The 19117-nt window shown below is 38.0% G+C and overlaps 1 protein-coding gene across 1 annotated transcript in view; it reads right to left on the reverse strand.

Moving 5' to 3' along the window:
• Positions 1-18743, reverse strand: part of RBL2 (retinoblastoma-like 2) — a 22246-nt gene extending 3503 nt beyond the window's left edge. Inside the window, exons 1-16 of the mRNA XM_010288662.1 lie at positions 18616-18743; positions 17192-17392; positions 14513-14577; positions 10292-10420; positions 9220-9380; positions 9049-9113; positions 8141-8327; positions 6070-6236; positions 5305-5414; positions 4269-4372; positions 3776-3913; positions 3113-3277; positions 2437-2548; positions 1551-1823; positions 821-1095; positions 90-266 (exon numbers count right to left, since the gene is read on the reverse strand). Of these exons, the coding sequence (XP_010286964.1) occupies positions 90-266; positions 821-1095; positions 1551-1823; positions 2437-2548; positions 3113-3277; positions 3776-3913; positions 4269-4372; positions 5305-5414; positions 6070-6236; positions 8141-8327; positions 9049-9113; positions 9220-9380; positions 10292-10420; positions 14513-14577; positions 17192-17370 (2307 nt within the window). The 5' untranslated portion in view covers positions 17371-17392; positions 18616-18743. The remainder of the gene's footprint in view (positions 1-89; positions 267-820; positions 1096-1550; positions 1824-2436; positions 2549-3112; positions 3278-3775; positions 3914-4268; positions 4373-5304; positions 5415-6069; positions 6237-8140; positions 8328-9048; positions 9114-9219; positions 9381-10291; positions 10421-14512; positions 14578-17191; positions 17393-18615) is intronic.
• Positions 18744-19117: the final 374 nt, after the last annotated feature.

The raw sequence follows: 19117 nt of genomic DNA on the forward strand, positions 1-19117 counted from the left end.
CCCCCCCCCCAAGGAACTGTAATCTTTGGAATAGTAAGTCTTAAAGATGTTTTTTGTTTGGTTGTTTTTTTAATTTATGTGCACCTTACCTTAGCCATTACATAGATGGCACACATCAGCAGCTGATCCAAATGTCTGTCCATCATGATCTCGGGACAGTGCACCAAGGAATATTCAAAACACGTCCAGATCTTTTTCCGCAGCTCATCAGATACGTCAAGTTTGACGCAGAGATCTCTCAGGCGAACGCTCGCTAAGTGATAAACCTGTTGAAATGGAGACTGTGCTCAGGGCCGCAGCAATGATGCTTTTCTTACCCAGGTCAGGTTTGCACACTCCGCAGAACTTGTGCAATTGGTAAGCCAAAAGAAGAATGACTAAAGTTTGCTTTTTGTTTGCAAGACACAGACATTCCCAGTACTGATGCTAAGAAAACATTTGTTTGAAGCTTAAATTCTGAGCTGTCCTGAGCGCAGGAAGGGCCCTGCATAGCCTAGGGAAACCACTGTATTGAGTAAACCAGAATGTCTCAAAGGTAAATCTCTCTCTTTTAAAGAGCCTAAAGAAAATGGACACCTTTAAGTACCTGCCAGCCAAGTACACAAGCTACTCTTCCCAACTCACCGTGGCTGTGGTGATAGTCTAACTCCTGCATAAGACGACTACTCTTCAGGTACGTCCATGCATAGACAAAGGATATAGATTAACTTTGAAATGGAATATTCTCTTATTATTACTACTACTAAGTACATATTTCCCAGATGACTGACAACTTACCAGAATCCAACCCCAGCAAAGCACAAATGAGCCTGAAAAGTACCTTTCTAAAGAAGAGTGAAAGCGAGCCCATCTTCCGAGGCCTGATGGACGTGGCAGCGGTAAATTGCTGGGTTTGCCGTTGCTCCGCAGGAGAGATCTGCTGAACGGTTAACTGGCCTGGTAACTGCAGCGTGGCCCCCGTCATCTGAGTGTTCAGGCTGCCAGCCAGCGCCTGGGCGCTGAGAGGCTGAATGGGCCCAGAGACAGCCTGAGGCTGGGTGCCTACATTGACTTGGACTGGGAAGAAAGTTATTCCTCCATTTTCATTGGCAATTCCTGTAATTTAAGAAAAAAGAGAGTCGAAAATAAGAGCAAGGGTGGGTGGTTGTGTTTTTTTAGATTTTTTATTAGTTGTTTATATATTTAGTATATTACACATGGAATTGTTTCATCAAAATACTTTGGAATTTTCATCCTAAGGAGACAAGATGATAATGAAACTGAACTAAGTCTTTAATACTACTGCAACCGTCATCCCCTGCTAGTTCAGGAAGGAAGACATACTGAAATAACTAAGTTTTACAAGCTAGATGTTGGCAGTCAGAACATCCTTGTGCGTATATGTTCTGTCTCTAAATTCTGCTTATTTAGTCATACAATTCTTCCCAATTATGAATCCTTAAACATACATTTTTCTCCACTGGTGTACTGTTCCTCCCTCTCCCCCTTACTGTGTACTGATACTCTGGTGGGAACAAGTCCAAATAATGCCACCGCAGCTTTTCTCTTACCTTGTACTGGTATCGTAACAGTTTGCCCATTATTGGCTGTTACGGTGGCAGTTGCCACTGTAACCAGCGTCTGGCCAGGCACTGGAGTCACCGACATGGCTTCGGGATTCATGTTCTGCACTGGCACCGTATTTACCACGGGCTGCTGGGAAACTCTTACTGGAGTTCCGCTGTCAGAGGTAGTATCGTTATCAGCAAACAGTCTTCTCCTTGTAGGATTGGCTGTAGGAGAACTGTACCTGTCATACAGGGTAGTTGGAGAGGATGAAAGGCCTGTGGATTAGAAAAACCACACCCATAGATATTTAACTCTTGTTGTGTAGTCCTTTATTATACAGATGTTGAAAGAAATCTAAATGAGAACCCAAATATGTCAGGAAACTTTTTTTTTAATATATTTGTGGCTTACAGATTGCTGCTAGAGATTACTTAATCAGGAATAACGCTGTGCTTAATCTTTTCCAAAGCTAATGTATTATGTTTTATTTTTCCAGAGAAAAACTTGGAGACTTCACATAACCAAATATATAGTGAAGCTTCTGTTCTGGTATAGCGATACAGCAAACTGTTCAAGTGCCACTGATCAGAACGTAAGTCGAGTGCGTGTATAAATATTATTTAACACATGCATGAATACATGCTGTTCATATACATAACCTCCTGAAAACAGAGTCTCAAAACAGTGTTTTGTTCACACTGAAATAATGACTGCATCTGTCTTCGACACCTGACAACTGAGTTGCAACAGAAACACCATTTACAAGTGTGTTTGCAGTGAATTGTATGTTGACACTGAAGCAGCCTCCTTGCTGCACAGCACTTAGAATTAAAAATTAAAGCCACTTACAAGAACTTTAAGTATGCTATGCTTTAAAAAAAGTCTCACCTTTTCCTAGTCCTCCAGTTTCAGCACGAACCTCGTTTATTCGTCTTGGTGTCAGTGGTGAACCTACACCACTGTTCCCTGCAGATCTCTCGAAATACTGAGGCGGCATTACCTAAAATATTTATAGTTTTACTGGAGTGGCTGTAGCACAGATTGACTCTATAACAAGTTTTTAAAGGCTACCACGCTGCAAATTTTGAACAGCAAAACGGTATGGAAAAAAATAAAAACCAAGAACACTAAAAAACTTACTGTAAGTCTAACTGAAGGTTTGTAGTGATTGTACTGCTTCAGAAGATGGAGTACTGTAACAATCTTTCTGTGACTACAATTAAAAGTCTGTACTTTTTGTCACATTTCTTCTTGTCTAGTAATCTTTTCAAGTGTGACTGGCCCAGGCCCTCCCTGCTTGTCCAGTTGGTGCATTGTTCTGCTACGCTCTGCAAATACTGGGTGGGAATGCCCTCAGCTGCGTGTCCCCATTTTGGATGGCTCTGTAGACAACAGCCCAGAGCACGCTACATTTACTGTTTTCCCTATACTGATGAGCTTGTTGGGCAAAATTGAAATGTGGACATGTAAAGCCTCTCCTTCAGGGTGTAACGTCCACACTCTGCCATCCTCTTCGCAGAGGAACCTGTGTTAAACATGTTACAGAATGTAAAGAAGCGCTCACCTCTTCACAGCTCGGAACTTTGTTTTCATTATCTCTGATTCTGTCCCACAGTATGGATTCCTGTCTCCATGCCATACTTTCCAAGATCTGTTCTTCGATGTGATTAAGGTGTTTTACTACTTCCCGACACAGGCCATCCTCTGCTCTAATAAAAACCTCAATTACCTGTAAGGAGGATAATTATGATCAACATAATGTACTTGTTTCATATATTTCTTCTTACAGAAAGGTCCAATTCTAATTCCTGATTTCAAGGACAAAGAGACTGTTAGAAATAGTAAGGTGGCATTACTATGACTCACTCGTACACCGCCTTGCAGTTCTGGCATTTCTATCTTACCGAACAAACAAGCGTGTCAAGCACTCTTGCAGACTAGCTGCAACTAGAGCTCATGAGGAAATGGTAACCCCTTAGGTACTGCATCGGTACCTGGGCACTACTGCTCCCGTGCTAAACTGCTAGCGGCATTTTGATTTTTAAACGCCTAAGACACACCCCAGAATGACGGAGAGCTGGGTGATAGTTTTTCAACACAAAAAGGGGCAAAGCTGAGAACAAAGGGTTAATATGGAAGTCAACTTCTAGGTAAGGAGATTCCTTAATATATAAGGCAATAGAGTGCTCACGACTTGATAAGCGTTGCTAGCTATCAAACACTTTACCTTATAAAAATGATAAACTGGAATGTCAAATATTTCAGTGATGAATGGGAAGTTGCCAGGCGGCTTGTATGTAAAGGTAATTATCTCAAGGCAACATGCCAGCAGAGACCTATGAAACACATCTTGTTCCAGTATTGCCTGCAAGAGAGTTGCAAATTTCAACGCTTTAGTTACAGTGTAACTACAGAACAGTAAAATGCTTTCTGTTCTGCATCGACAGCAGGATTATCAAGCTTATAAAGAGACATCTAGCTTTGTAAGAGACAGAACAGAATCCAAAATGAGACATCTTTAGTCATTAAAAATTTCATATACCTTTGTGTTTGCCAATACAAGTGATTTCTTGTATGCTTTATCTTCCATTCGGGTGTACTTACAGGCTACTTTTCAGAGATCTACCCTCGTTTTAATTAGCTGTCTCTTCTGCTCTCTAACTGTTTCTCTTTGGTGTAGATGTAACTTCAGGAGTGAGGTACTATGTGCTCTTCCTTACCGATAAGTCAGTGTCTCCCAGCCTCTTCCTCTCTTGCTCAAGGACTGACTCCAAGACCTTATAGTACAGCACCTCGGCACGACGAAAATGCTTACTAGCAACATCTGCAGGAGTTTTGAATAGAAACAATAAACAATATAGTGAAATGCAATAAAGGAATTGCGTTCTTTATCTTAAGCTATAGAGATACAACAGTCTAGTAGCTTGTGTGGATTTCTGTGCTGCTGGGGCGACAATACTTTCAGGACTAAAGCAGTTAATTTGAAGTTCACTTCAGCATCCCTCTCCTCTGCTGCACTGCCTTGTGAATGCAGAGCAGAATAACTTACTCCTGAACCTGGATTTTGCTGGAAACACCATACAGAAGAACAATCTTTAAATTGCTATAATATAATAGATGTATTTCAAGTTGAGAAGATGCATTGTTTGAAAAGAATATCTATACGGATCCAGCTTGCACTGTGGAACAGAACCCACTGAGGCAATGATCTTGACAGGAGCAAACACAAATAAAGTAAGGCCCTATTAAGAATCAAGAAGGTCAAGAGCATCTTCCTAATTTTTAATTGTCTTCATGCGCTTCACAGATCTTGACAACTTTGCTAACAATACTTTGTGCTTATACTGGCAGGATTTGCATAGTATCTGTACTAACCTATCCTTGTGTGTAAGCCAGAATTGCTGTAGGACATTCAAAGACTACAGTGAGGCAGACTTTTCATTACTGTCCCAGAAATCCATGCCATCGCTATTGTAATTGAGAGAAAAAGAGGTACCCGTAAGAGTGCTTGTCATTGCTCTTTCAGTAGAGCTGAAAGTATCATTAAATTCCAATGATTTCAGCTAAGGCTGATTATAAAATTGCATGCAGGGTTGAAATTTGCCATGCCTTAAGAATACCAGTAAAATACAAAAGTAATAGAAAAGACGCTTGTGCTCCAGCATAACCTGTAAGTAAAACTGTAAGTTACTTACAGGAGATAAATATGTTGACGGGCACTTTAATTCTTATCTGTATAAGTAAAATGTTGCCCACCTTTGGAAAAGTTACTGAATTCTCCTTCAGACTGCATACTCTGGCAGTATACTTCACACATTTCTTTTACTCTGTTTGCAATAGATTGTGAAGGATCTCTGGAACATGCCCTGAAAATAAAAACCGAACATTTTCAACTTACTATTCCCACTAAGACAAAAAAAAAAAAAAAAAAAAAATTCTACAATTGTTTTTAGCATACGATTAAAGCATGAAACTATAAATAACTTGGATAGCAATACAAACACACCCATATGTGCCTAACAGTATACGTACTGTAAAATGACCACCACATATTATGATTATTGTATATACTGTAGTAAATAGGCACATCTTTTCACCAGCAGGGATAAGCAGCATTTTCCACGTGATACAAAAACTGTTTTAAAATACACTGTACCGGAGGCAACCGTTTATCTACATGGAGAGTAACTTTTATTTTGAATCTCCTACAGTATGGAGTGATTTGCTAGGTAGGAAGAAGAAAAGTCTTGAAACTTCTGTATTAGCAGTTTGCTGTTGGAGAAGCTCAGAGCTGGTGGGTTTCAACTGTTGTGTGTTCTTACAGCCATCAGTCTCTGAAGGAGAAATCCGTCCAAACAAAGAGGACAGAGTCCTTTGAAACTTGAATATTTCTCTGGGTCCTGTTTTACTTCAGAACGTTTCAAGACGGACTCACATTTTAAATCACACTGTTTAGCAATAACAGTTATTAAAACTATTTTAAAAAATAGAATTATTTGATTAGCTTGATGGCAAACTCACCTGAGGATTTGCTCCAGATTTTCACTGGGGGCATTCTTCAGTCCTGCCAGCATCGTATGGAGGCGGCTCAAACTGTACGTTGCTATGGAAACCGGTGTCACATACGGGTTGCTGTCTTTAATGTACTTGCGGCCAGTAAGTGGGGTTGTAATCCTAAGTGATTTGGACTAAAAGGACAAAAAAAATCAGCGCATATAACTCTACATTATTATTACAAAACTTAGATAGGGGTCACAACCTCCAATGTGCCAATCTGTAGAGTTCTTACCCTGTGTTACGATACATGCCTGGAAAAAATGGCTAGGAATCAAACAGCCCAAACTAGTTCACGGCTCAGATAATAGCCAGCAATGAAAGTTATCTGCGTCACTCGGATGTTTTTATCAAATAGTACTGCATAAACGTATAAACAGAGGCCGTGACCTCACACAGAGATGCAGATGGCTGGGAGCGAAGTGTGAAACAGCTAGGCCAGTCTAAATCTAAAATCCCCCAAAACCCGAACCGTCCCCTCCTCTCCCTGAGTACCAAAGGAAAAGTGTTCTGAGCCAGGGTTTCCTTGCAGCAAGTTTAACTCTTACACGAAAAGCGCTCCTGAACATAACAATTCATTTGCATCAGATCAAGTCATCACATCGTAATAATTTAACATGAAGGCTGTTCCTTCAATTAGTGTACAGCAAAAACAATGCATCTTCTAATTTATCTAACCACACAATTACTTAACCAAGAAACGTTTTCCTTATTTTAATGAACACATTACATTTTGCAGTCTTTTCACCATTACGTCTAGCTGCCGATACTCCTCCCGTTTTCCCCACACACTCCTAAGGAGTGTGTTTTATTTCTGTGTCCCCACCCTACCAGGAAAGATGGTTCCCCCAGCCCTGCCTCGGACTCCCCGGCACATGCACCAGCACAGACAGGCGCTGCGGTGAGCTGCTGCCTTACAGGCCACAGTTCCATCAGCACAGAAACCTACAGGAGTCACACACCCAGGCCTGTGCCCCCAGAACCTGCTGGTTGATGGCTTCTTTAAATACCTCCGAAGCAAAGAATTAACCACTTGCACTGATTTTACAAATAAGGTTATTTTGACCTTTTCTCTCAAGAGCACTGAAAGCCATTAAACTAGGTCTCACTCTGGGAAAAGATCACACAACTATTTCAGTGATCTAGACTGTTTTACCCTTTTGCTCTCTGTAATCTAATTGTGCTAAGACAGCTCAGATCCTTCTTCATTTGCCTGTCTTGTGTCCTTCCTCCTTTAAGATATCTTTTCCATCTTCAGGAACATTTTGATATGCTGTAGTCACAGGTATATATATATGTCTGCATTCAAAGCCAGTGCCTGTTCTTAAAAGCTACCCTAGTCACACGAAGTCCCTGATAATTTTATAGGTCTTCACTTCATTGTTCTGAAACATGCAGTGTTCTTTATCCTCTCAAAGCCCATATTCTATGCTATTGTATTAGTCATATATGTATCATGCTTTTAGGCAAGCAAGGTGAAAACCATTCCATTGTTTTTTTAGCTAAAACCATTTAGCTAAAAGCATAAACAGATGCAATATTAACACCTGAAGTGTATCTGTTCAAAGGAAAAAAAAAAGCACATAAAGCCAAGTGCCAAGCAGCTTTGCATATGTTAAAAAACCCTGCGTATGGGACAGAGGTGTGAGGGAAGGGGAAGTTGGGCAAACAGGTCCAGAGGGCCCCAGCAGTTGCAGGACAATTCAGCACCTGCCAAACCACCATGGAGAATTCCTGTTCTGTTGTGCTTGAAAGTCTTCACCTAAAGACAGCTGTTTAGGTGATCACCTAAACAATCTCTATACTGGTTTTAATCAAATAAAACCCAAATGCAAGGAGAAACTCTGTCCAAAATCCCCAAAGGTAAACAATATATCTAATCAATTACAAAATCTAACTCAGCTATGCTGTGTACACTCCCAGATCACCTTAAACAGTAAAGAGGGTAATTTGTACTAGCTGCTTCTCTTCATCGGACAGAGACTAACTCAACTCATTCTCCATAGAAAAACAGCAACGCAGACCACATCAGACTCACCCTGTCAAAGTGCTGCTGCAGATTATGCTTCACTTGTACTCTTTCAGCTGTTTCCATTCCTGAAGTTACATTTAAGCACCTCGTGAGAGTTCCAATTTCTTCATCAGCATCCTCCCCAAGAAATATTCGCTCATCGAGATTTCCTACTGACAAAACATACTCCTCGTAGGCCTTGTTGATGGCTTTGCTACAGCAGAAAGGAAAGACAGATGCAAACCCCCCTTTATTTAGATAGCGCTTTGTTCACCTGCTTACTGAATGAACACAGTTTTGGCCTGTTGGAAGTCTACTTCAGAACTTCTTATAACCCTGACTTAAGTATTGGAGTTCCTTTAAAATCTACAGTATCTTAAACATGACAGTGGCAAGGACATTATTTTGCCATTATATCTGGTGTGTTGCCATTTAGTATAGCTACAGGAGGAACATAATAAAATACTGAGAACTCTTACGTGGCTGGAAACCCCTCAAAACTTACACCGCACCACTTCATCATAAACTACACTTACCATTTAAAAGAAAGTCAGTCCTACTCATACACATCTCTAGGTTTATAAAGAAAAAAATACCACCAAACCCAGTTTCTCCCCTCCCACTTCCCACTCACTCAGTGTGCTCCCACATCTTTTCATACTAAGACTTTATACAGAAAAATCGAGGAAACAGAGAAATGTAAGAATAAAAGCAGACATCAAGTAACATCGTCGTGAAGAATCAGTTTTCTTTCAAACACACCTCAGACCGTACCACCTCAAAGAAAAGGAACTGAAATGCAATGTAATGCATAAACATTAATAAATGTGCAAGTCACCTAGCTACTATCACTGTTGAGATACAGATGATAATGCAAGTGCAATTGTATTACAGAGAATGCGAATGCAAACCCAACCATGAAGGCAGTGACTCACAAGCTATCTCCAAAGTTCCCAGGATCTAGAAATCCAGTCAGATTCTCATCTCTTCCTTTTAAAAGCTGTAAGACAGTTAAGAACAAACAATGGACATCTCAGTTCTTCGAAGAGGTTTTGAAGATAGTGAGCAAAGAGAAAATTTTCTACATTGCAAATCCACTGCCCAACCTTTTTGTCGAAAAGTTTCCGAATATATGGCTTCCAAAAATGCTCTTTTATGCCTTTTGCTTCTAAAACTAATCCATAATGTAAAGAACACAGTTTTTCAATGATGCAGGGAGGATCAGACGATACTTTGTAATCCTTACTATGAAAGTCTTCAGGTAGACCTACAATTAAGAATACTGTATTATTTAACTTTGCAAATCCATATCTTGTCTTCTTATTAAACCCAAACTGTGTAGTCCAGGTAGTGTCAAACTGAAATGATAATCTAATTAGCTCTCTTGAAAGAATTATTACTTATACAATGCCCACACAATATGATCATGTTATCAAAACTCAATTTTGAATCAGAGATTTAAAAAAATTAGATACTGAGTGATAAAAATTTAAAATACCAGTTCTAATAGAAAACTAATCAAACACTTGTGAACTATAAAATTTATTCACATAAATTTGAGACAGCGGTCCCAGTTCACATCCAAACCACGACAGAGCAAATGCGAATACTGTACAGCACTAAAAATGAAGTGTAATTCTGGAAAGAACTACACCAGAAATTCAATGGAAACTTCTCAGCATTCGTTTGCATTTGTGGTTATCAAGTCAACCTACATTTCCATTCTCTTCAGAAAGAGAACAGCAACAATCCACAAATGAGAGAGAAACAATCAAGCTGCCGCTCTCGTATCTGAATACGGGGTCTGTCCAAACTGCTGCCTCACGGGAGGTCTCCAGTTTGACTGTGTCCAATAATGCCAGTGTCATTATGCACTCTTGCACTGACATTAAAGTGTCATTAACTGGAATTTTTACTTTGGAACTTCCTTTGATGGTATTTCCAAAGTAAATTAAATTCTTGACTTACTATATTATTGACAAAATTCAGTAGTCTGTTACTACATACTACATTAACAGAAATCTGTGTTGCCAGATGTAGAAAATATTAATTCCCATATATTTAATACCAATATTATCCAATTTATTTACTGCCACATAGATTCATACTAATTTCAGTAGCCCTAGAAGTTCTTGCAGGCTTTGGACAAAGATAGATAGGGGTTTTTTTAAAACATACCTTTAAAATTGGGATTCAGAAGTTCTTTACGGTTAGGACACTGGAGAGCATTTCCATACACTAGATCCAAAGCACACAACAAGAGGTGGTAGGAATTGACCAAGTCATCACTGATCATAGGAAAATTACCTTCAATATTAGAAAGACATAAGAGATTAATTAAAATTAGCATTGACTTAAAAAAAATCTTTTAACCAAGAAACTGTTGAGATTTGTATTACAATCAGTAATGGAGTCTTGGAAACACAGACTTTGGCAACTATAAATATGTGGATAGAGATGCAGGTAGTAAAACAGACACACGCTTAATAAAATATAGCAAAGATAACAGTAAAATATGTTTTCAGGAACAGCAGTAATTGTGTAGGAACTCAAATATACTGTGCAGTTTTAAAAACAAACCTTACCAAAATGTTGATAAATACGATATTGCAGACTCCCTCATTCGCAGTAATCTGATTAATCGGTGCATAAATAACACGAAGCAGCATGACCTGTATAATGCTAAGTGCCTCAAAGAAGAAAGATTTGTTGCCATAACTCTGGCAACACAAGCCCCACTGTCTGGGAGCGTTACATCCTTCAAGAGATTCTTACTCCATCTGTCTGAAGCAGAGTCTTGGTCTGAAGGCATATGAGGCAGAAGAATGGGTTCCGCCTGAGCCTTTCATTCTCCCCAGTTTTGCACTGCTGTAAGGTGCTGCAAAGAACTTCAACTTTTGCTAGGATAGAGCCAAGTGTTCACATGTCCTAGAAAAAGCAAGCACTCCCCCTCTTTCAACTCCCCCCCCTCCCCATTGTCCAGAAACTTTATCTCCCTTGTGCTTTACAAAAGAGCTAAAATGTGTATCACTGATCTGGTTTACAATGTAGCTTTATTTCATGTACCTCCAAAGTATTTTTTACTTGTCATCTTCTATAGAAAAGAATCCTTGTAACCTCTTCACTCTTTTATCACCTTTCACAAAGATTATATTCATATTCATTACTCTCTACTGAACTCATTTAGGTTTATGATACTCCTTTAGAGGAAGGGCCATAGCTAAAAAGAGTCTTGTAAAATAAATATACCATTAATCAATACCATAAATCACAATTCCATGGATTTATATGCACAGCATGATTTTCTATCACTCTTTCAATACTAATAACTCTTCTACGTGTTTGTTTGTTTGTTTGTTTTCCAGGTAAGCTCCAAACCACTTGGCTGAGCCCGCAATGAAGCACAGGTTTAACTCCTTGAAGGAATCTATCATGTAGTAGTAAACTCACTTAGAGCACATCTAAAGGTATATACGATTAAAGAATTTTTCTAAATTATGCTGTTACTTCTCTGCCAGTAATGTACCAGTTTGTTCAAATTTCTAATCAGTTTTCTGATTCCATGTTTGTTGAAAGAAAAATAATGTCAATGCAGATAATTGGAGCTCTTTAAAGTAACAAAGCCCACGTGAAATTTGTATTAACTGTATGCATTTATTAGTTATTGCCAAATCATTAAAGGTTCACAGCAAAGCAACAAAAGTCCTAAATAGAATAGCAAAATGTTTATCAATAAAAGAAGTAACTCTCATAACATAGGTTCACTTTCATAACCATATAAAGTCTAGCATGGCGATCATTACTGTCAGCACAATCAAAAATGAAGCTGATTTTACAGCACCAGTAGTTTCATACAAACAATTTGTCAATAACATTTCAAACAATAGCTTACTACTCCCATTCACAACCTAGTACCAGTAACAAAAAATAGCTGTCTCAGTGCAGCAGAGATGTATTTTTTTCATTCCCATTTTAAAGACAGAAAAAAAGTCAAGAGAGTTTAAAGATAAATTCTTACAGTATGCAAGAACTGCAGTTTCGCTAAACAAAGTCACTATCTCACTTTGCAGTGTATACCAAAGGTATGAACAAGATCTGTACTTTCTGCGTTTGTGAAACTGAATGCAGTGAGCTTCAGGCTTGCAGAAATACCAGAGAGACGAGCCTGAACTTGCCACTGATGTGTGGTTGCCATGAAAAGGATTACTGCCAACCCTCAAAACACACTGAACAAAACTTAACATGAATACTTAATGCCTGAAATGGTCAACATTTAGTTTACATTTTTGTGCTGCCACACTTTAATAAATTCACCGCTAGTCACCTACTAATTTTACAGTCTATAATTACTGTAAATTTTCTTTTTTCTTGTAAAACTGAATCAGCTATGTCATCAGCATGGTATTCTCTACAAAGTTAATTTCAATGTCTGAAACTGCTCAGCAATTAACAGGTAGTTAATTGATGATGTAGTTGCTCAAACATATTTACCAATAATCTAGCAATAGGGAGACTTAAAGTCCCTTTGCACCTTGTCAACTGTCCAATCTCCCCATAGAAGTGGGGATTTTATAAGGGAAAAGAAAAATCTGGGATTTTTCAGACTGACCTACTTACTCTCTCAGCTGCCTAACTGTGCTAAAGAAGTACAGTCCTGACTGACTGGAAATAAAGTACTGTACTAACTCTCCTCTGGACACCCTGGCATATAAATAGATTTTTCGTACTACTTGAGTGCGCTATTCTGAACTGAAAAAAACCCTCACAATAAAAAAAGATGAAAATACTGTGTTTCAGGGCTGCAAGCAACATACTTGTTTAGGAAAGGTTTCTCTTCCCCAGTAAAATGTCATTTGCAGCCTACTGGAAAAAGGAATCTTCTACATTAAGATACAGTGTTCAGTACAGCACTTGTGTACACCACACCCCCTTCTTGATCTTTGTACAAAGATGTGACGGTGAGGGCCAGTAATATTGCCAGTAACTTTTCCAAAAGGAACTGCTGGCAACCCTAGGCAGTGTGGCACAGTGTAGGAAGAAAGGCTAATCTGTAATGAACAAAATTAGTGCCAGATAATTCAACATTGTGACAGCCTACTCTGTCCTACCCACAAAAGCAGCCCATTCAGGAAATCACAGCATGCTGCAGGAATCTTAACACTGATTCACTTCTAAATTGGATAAAAACGGACCCCAGGACACCCCCCAAAACCAAAACAAAATTCCTTTTATCCCTTTCCTTGTAGGAATTAAATTATTAATTTTCTTCTACCAGAAGTTATCTTATGAAAAACTATAAAAAATAAGTATCTCCGGAAATTATCAGTGGACTTGAATCTACAAAGATGTTCTTTTAGTGAGTAATACAAATCTTGTCTTTATTTTCCTCAAAACACTATCTTACTTATACAGAATTCCCAGTGAACACTCATACAAGCAGTACCTTAATAAGCCCTAAATAAATAAATATGCAGAAGCTCTTTAAGACGCAGGTTTGATGAAGAAAGACTTCAGACTATACGGGCTATGACTGAACAACTGAAGCCTAAAATAAGGATTTAATCCTGTTCCCTCCTGTGGCTTTTTCTCACATCAGTCGTTGTCAAGAGCAATTGCTGTTATTAGCTTTAAGGCTGCTTTTATGGTCATATATACGTTGCAATGTATTGTCTGTTCATTGCGTTATTTCTGCAGAAGCATGTTAACAGAGGATTCCCTTACATGTTCCAAAGGAATCCGAGTCTTCAAAACACTCAGACGTTTATATGTGTACCACCACGTCCAAAATGCAAGAGAAAATCACCCTGGCAAGACAGGCGTACGGAGAACTACTCAGTAATGCAATATGGTTACTCGATACAGTTGCAGTGTGCTCATTTTTTAAAAAGGTGGGGGGCAAAAAAGCTATCAAAAGAACGAGAATGCTATCCATGATACTAGCATGAAAGTATTCACACCTAGAGTTTTATGATAATTTTTTAGTAGGTTGTAGAAAAAAATTCATTACATATTTTCAGTGTTGCTGGAAACTTCAGAGGAACTTAAATATGCTTTGTTCCTGGTAAACATATATATACACCTTATGTTAATTACAACATCTAAATATGAATTCACTAAAATTCTAAGCTGCTTTTTTCCTTTGGAATTACAGCATAAATCTCCACAATACTGGAAACTTACATAAAAATATTCCACATAAAAGCTACCAAACTATATGGACATATAGCTCACCTCAGAAGTGTGGTAAAACATACAGCTGAGCAAATTAGTACAGAATACATTCCTTCAGGCTGTTCTGTCCTGAATACAGAAATGCCTGTACCTATCCAGTGTTTAAGGATTGATACAATGACTAACAAAAACAGGTTTGCAGTATTTAATCCCTTTCAAGTCTCTTACCTTTTGCATGAACAAACAGCACCCAACAAAACTGGAAAACTTCAGTCACAGTGCACGGTTGTCGTCTTTGGGGGAAAAATACAGCAAGAAGACACCCAATAAGCTCAATGAATTAATGACAGAACATCATACAACATCCAATCACTCTAAAAGAAAAATAGCGTGGCCAAAATCTTAAACCCTTCCCTTAAAAACCTGACTAAAGATAATAAAGCAAGCCGCATCCTGGTTTAGTGCGGACACAAGTGGACCCCCAGTTTCAGTCTGCATGCAGTGATTCAAATGTCACTACAGCAGCCTGACACAGCAGATTCCATTAGCAACAGGCCAAGACCTGAGCAGAAAATCACTGTAAAATTAATGGTAAACATGGCTGGCCTAAACAGTTTCTTTTAAGGCAAAATTATGATCTTGGTTCCAAAGAATAGGTAAACATCTAAATTTTAAATCTACAGAAAGTGTTATTTCTGCTCTTTCGTACAACAAATGATACATGTAGTCAATTCAAGTACTTTGAGAGCCAGAGGTGAAATTCCTTCTCATAAGCACTCTGAGCAATATAAGCATGTGTTCTTGGAAGAAGTCATTACACAGTGTGTTGATATTAATATACCCAGTACAGGCAAGACTTTCAGAACTGTGTGTTCACCGGTGTCATCTATGTACTGATGTGAAGCATTTTGTGTAGGATTTTATATAGTATACAGATTTTTGAAAGACATTAAATGTTTATCAGAACCAAGTTCCTCTGCTGGTCTTCGTTTAAAATGCTTTCAAATAAAATATAACTCATTCATGAGGCCCCTTCTTAAATCAGAAATTTAGCAGCTATTGAGGACTTGCTATTTCTTAATACTGCCACGCATACCATACTGGACCATTTTCTTATATATCCTTCCTACTTTCACATTTCTGGCTAGTTAAGTTTGGTCTGTGTTCTTGGTAACATAAAAACGTTGACAAAGTAATCAACTCATCCAAATTTACCCCCCCGCCCCATGCCACCCCCAAAATATCAGAAACTGTGCTCAAGTATTTACCGTGTGGACTTAAAAAAAACCCAAACACAAAACCACAACCCCCCCCACCCCGCTCCGCCAAAATCCCTCCCCAGCACCAATTTTTATAACTCCACAGCATCATTCCTTGTTTCCAATATAACATATCACTGAAAGTGCTATTTCATATATTGCAGCTCATGCGCAGGACAGAAGAACATTGGAGCAGCAAAGAAGGTGGCATAGAGATATGTTTTGCTCAACATTATCACATCTCTTCTAGGTTATTTTAAAATGTACCTGTCTAATTTAAATTCTAAAATAGACATATAAGGCTCAAAATCAAGCTGTATTTGCACAATATATATAGTCTTTATCAGGTTTTCGGTTGCTTGCTTGCTCCCTAAGACTGTGTTTAGTATTTTGTATTTCATTCAGGTTTATATTTTTAAATTGGAAATTCTTTCATTCAGACCAAATTAAATCATGGTATTGCCATATTCTTTTCTATTTCTTCAGTACTTTGTTCAGCCTTAATCTTTTGTTTTCTTATTTAGTTACTCCATCAGATTAGGTAAATAATGGTTTTAAATGTCAAAATTATCATACCTTTCACACAAAAATTACTAAGTATCATCTTCCAACTTAATCTTCAAAATTACTTCACACCTTACCCTCCAAGCTAACCGACTAGTACAGCTCATATAATCATAGAATTATATAAGCACTATATTTTAATTTCAACATTGTATGCAAATATTCATCTCAATACATAACTCTATTCCATCTATAATCCAATTCCAATTTACTCACCTTTTGCATTCTCCAACACAATCATTGAGGCACAATCCTGTCTTTTATTATAGATTCAAATACATTTCGTTGTAAGTGCCACGAAGTGATGCTCACAAGAACATCAAGGAGAAAGGAAGAAAAAAAAAAACCCCGCCAAAAACCCCAACTAAGAACTAGCCTGTAAATATTAGAAAAAGTAAAAGAAATGAAAAAACCCCAACCAAACAACCAACCAAAAATCCCATATAAAAGCAACCAAACAATGGCCCTTCACAGTAGTGAAGATGAAAGAAAAAAGGAACGGGAATAAATCAATCTCTACTACCAGGAGAAATCACAAACCATCCTAAGTGCTGGCAGAAACAGACAAAATTGTTAAGATTAGAATAACCAAAAAAGAAGGCTAGGACTTAGCTTTCACAGCACTCCTAATATGAACACTAACAAAGAAACAAAGCTTCTACTATAAAGTAAAACATCCGGTAGATCTACATCTGTGAAAAAAACCATGGGCATTACTGGGCAGTGAAACAGGCTGGCTCGTTCTACGAGCTGCCGAGGCTATACAGATTGTACAATGATCAAATTCTTCCAGCCTTTCCCATCTTAGAAGTATTAATATTTCTCTTGTCTACAGGCTGATTTCCCCCGCCCCCCCAAATCATTGAAACTTAGCAGCTTTGGGATTTCCTGCACCCTGTCAGATTTGACAAACTGAAAAATGATACAAAAATTACTGTGAGCAAGGATAGACAGACCAACTCCAACATTATAAAGAACTACTATGAAAATATAGTAAAAAATACAACTAAAACAACCGAGCAAGTTCATTATATTTTTGTAATAGTAATGCTCTAAAATCAGTCTGGAAATAACAGAGACTTACCTCTGTTTTCTTCCTCTCTGTTGACGAGGTTGATCTTCTTGAGGATATCTGAAAACGTCCTGAAAAATGGGCTCATACTTCTTAAAAATTACTGCAGAAACTGTAAAGTTCCTCTCTAACCTCTCAGTTCGTTCTCTGAACTGGGAGGGTAGATTTGCCATGTCTTCCCACTTTTTCATCTTGTTAAAAAACTCGATCAAGCTGAAAATACCGAAAGGGTTAGATCTGAAAGGGTGGGGGTTTTGGCAGAAATATACATTTTCAACAACAACGCAATTTCTATCTCCCAAACTACTGATAAAATGGCGTTATTGTAAATACGACAACGTACTCAGAGCCAGTCCTTCAGTCATAAAGCAGCATGAGCTCGGACAGCTTGCAAAATATTTTTATATCCTCAGTTGATGACCATGTCGACTATATATTCACAGTTCTGGCTTTTCCTCACAAAGATGCAATCAGCTCCAACAGACAGATTACTCTAAAAATCAGATTTCCCTCATTTTTCTGAATAATTTATGTACTTAAGTAGAACAAACCCCGAGTTGTACAATGCTAAGAGGATTCTACAAAGTATGAAAAAACCCCTAAGTTCCAGTAAATTTCACTTCACAAATTTGTGTTTAATTTATTTTTCACTCCTTTTTCTACACCTACTTTCTCAATGTTGTTATTATTTTTCAATGTTATAAATTAATATAGCCCAGATGACAGACACAATTTATCCACATTCCTGAATATCCCTGAATTTCTGATTCGGAAGAAAAAAAGTTTTTAAAGGAACACTTGTTTAAACCAATAGCCATGCTCCAATGGTGAAGAAGATGGGGAGAAATAATGCATAAGGACATTCTTTTTTTTTTTTTTTGGCCAATCTAATAAATTGTTACAAAATAATATGATTGCTAATAAATAAAGTCAATTGTTTCAGGAAGTTTTTCTTCATTGTTTTACGGACAAAAACAGTTGATACAAATTTGTTTATCACATTCTGACACCACTTTAATTTCATAAAGCAAGAACATGGGAAAAGTGAAGTCTCCTTACAAAAAAAACCAAACACGGTAATTTGTGTGAATATTTTCACAGCCAATTAAAAATGGTTTCTCATGTGAGAAGCGCACACTTTGCACACTCTTCAAAAATAGACTATTCTTCAGTGACTGGTTTCTTTCTTATTTGAAAGAAGTCAATCTCTGATTTTGAAAACCAGTGTTTTTACAACATAGTAATGACCAAATGGAACTGTCCTACTTCGGTGGTAATGAGCTATAACACAAAGATTCCAGTGATACAAATTCTATCTTTAAAAGCAGGAAACAAGAAAGATGTTTAGCCTTTGCTCTCAATGGCTAAATTTCATAAGCTGATATGCAGTCTTTGAGATTTTGTTAAGTGTTTAAAAATTAGCAAAAAGAAGTTACCTTTGTTCTGAACAGCGCAAAATTCTGGTTAAAGATACATAATTTCCCTCAGCTGTCCCTCTGCTCACAGTTGGAACTGCTTTTCTGCAAGCCACATACAAGGCACACGCTAGCCAATGCAGGTCATTTCCCTGTGAATTAAAACATCAGGCGTCTGAAAGACTTGACTAAAAGAAAAACATACTTCTCGGCTACGCACCCAACATCAGGAAAAAGGATGCAACTGTGTCCTAAACCAATGCAGTTCAACCAGATTTGTTGTTTCAAAGTTCTGTTGAGCTACTTTGTGTTTTTAACTGCAAGAAAAACAGGTGCTAAACAAGACACTTAACATGGAACCGTGGCAAAACTAAAATTACATGGTCACCTTTATGAATTGCACACTCGATTCAAAGCTTAACAATAAATTTTTAGCTTTGCTCTTCTGTAACAACGTTTTGTAATGCCTTCCTGTTTCCAAAAAAAAAAAAAAAAAAAAAAGAAGAAAAGAAGCTACAGTCCC

This window comes from Phaethon lepturus, unplaced genomic scaffold (genome assembly GCF_000687285.1).
Source record: "Phaethon lepturus isolate BGI_N335 unplaced genomic scaffold, ASM68728v1 scaffold18046, whole genome shotgun sequence".
NCBI lineage: Eukaryota > Metazoa > Chordata > Aves > Phaethontiformes > Phaethontidae > Phaethon > Phaethon lepturus.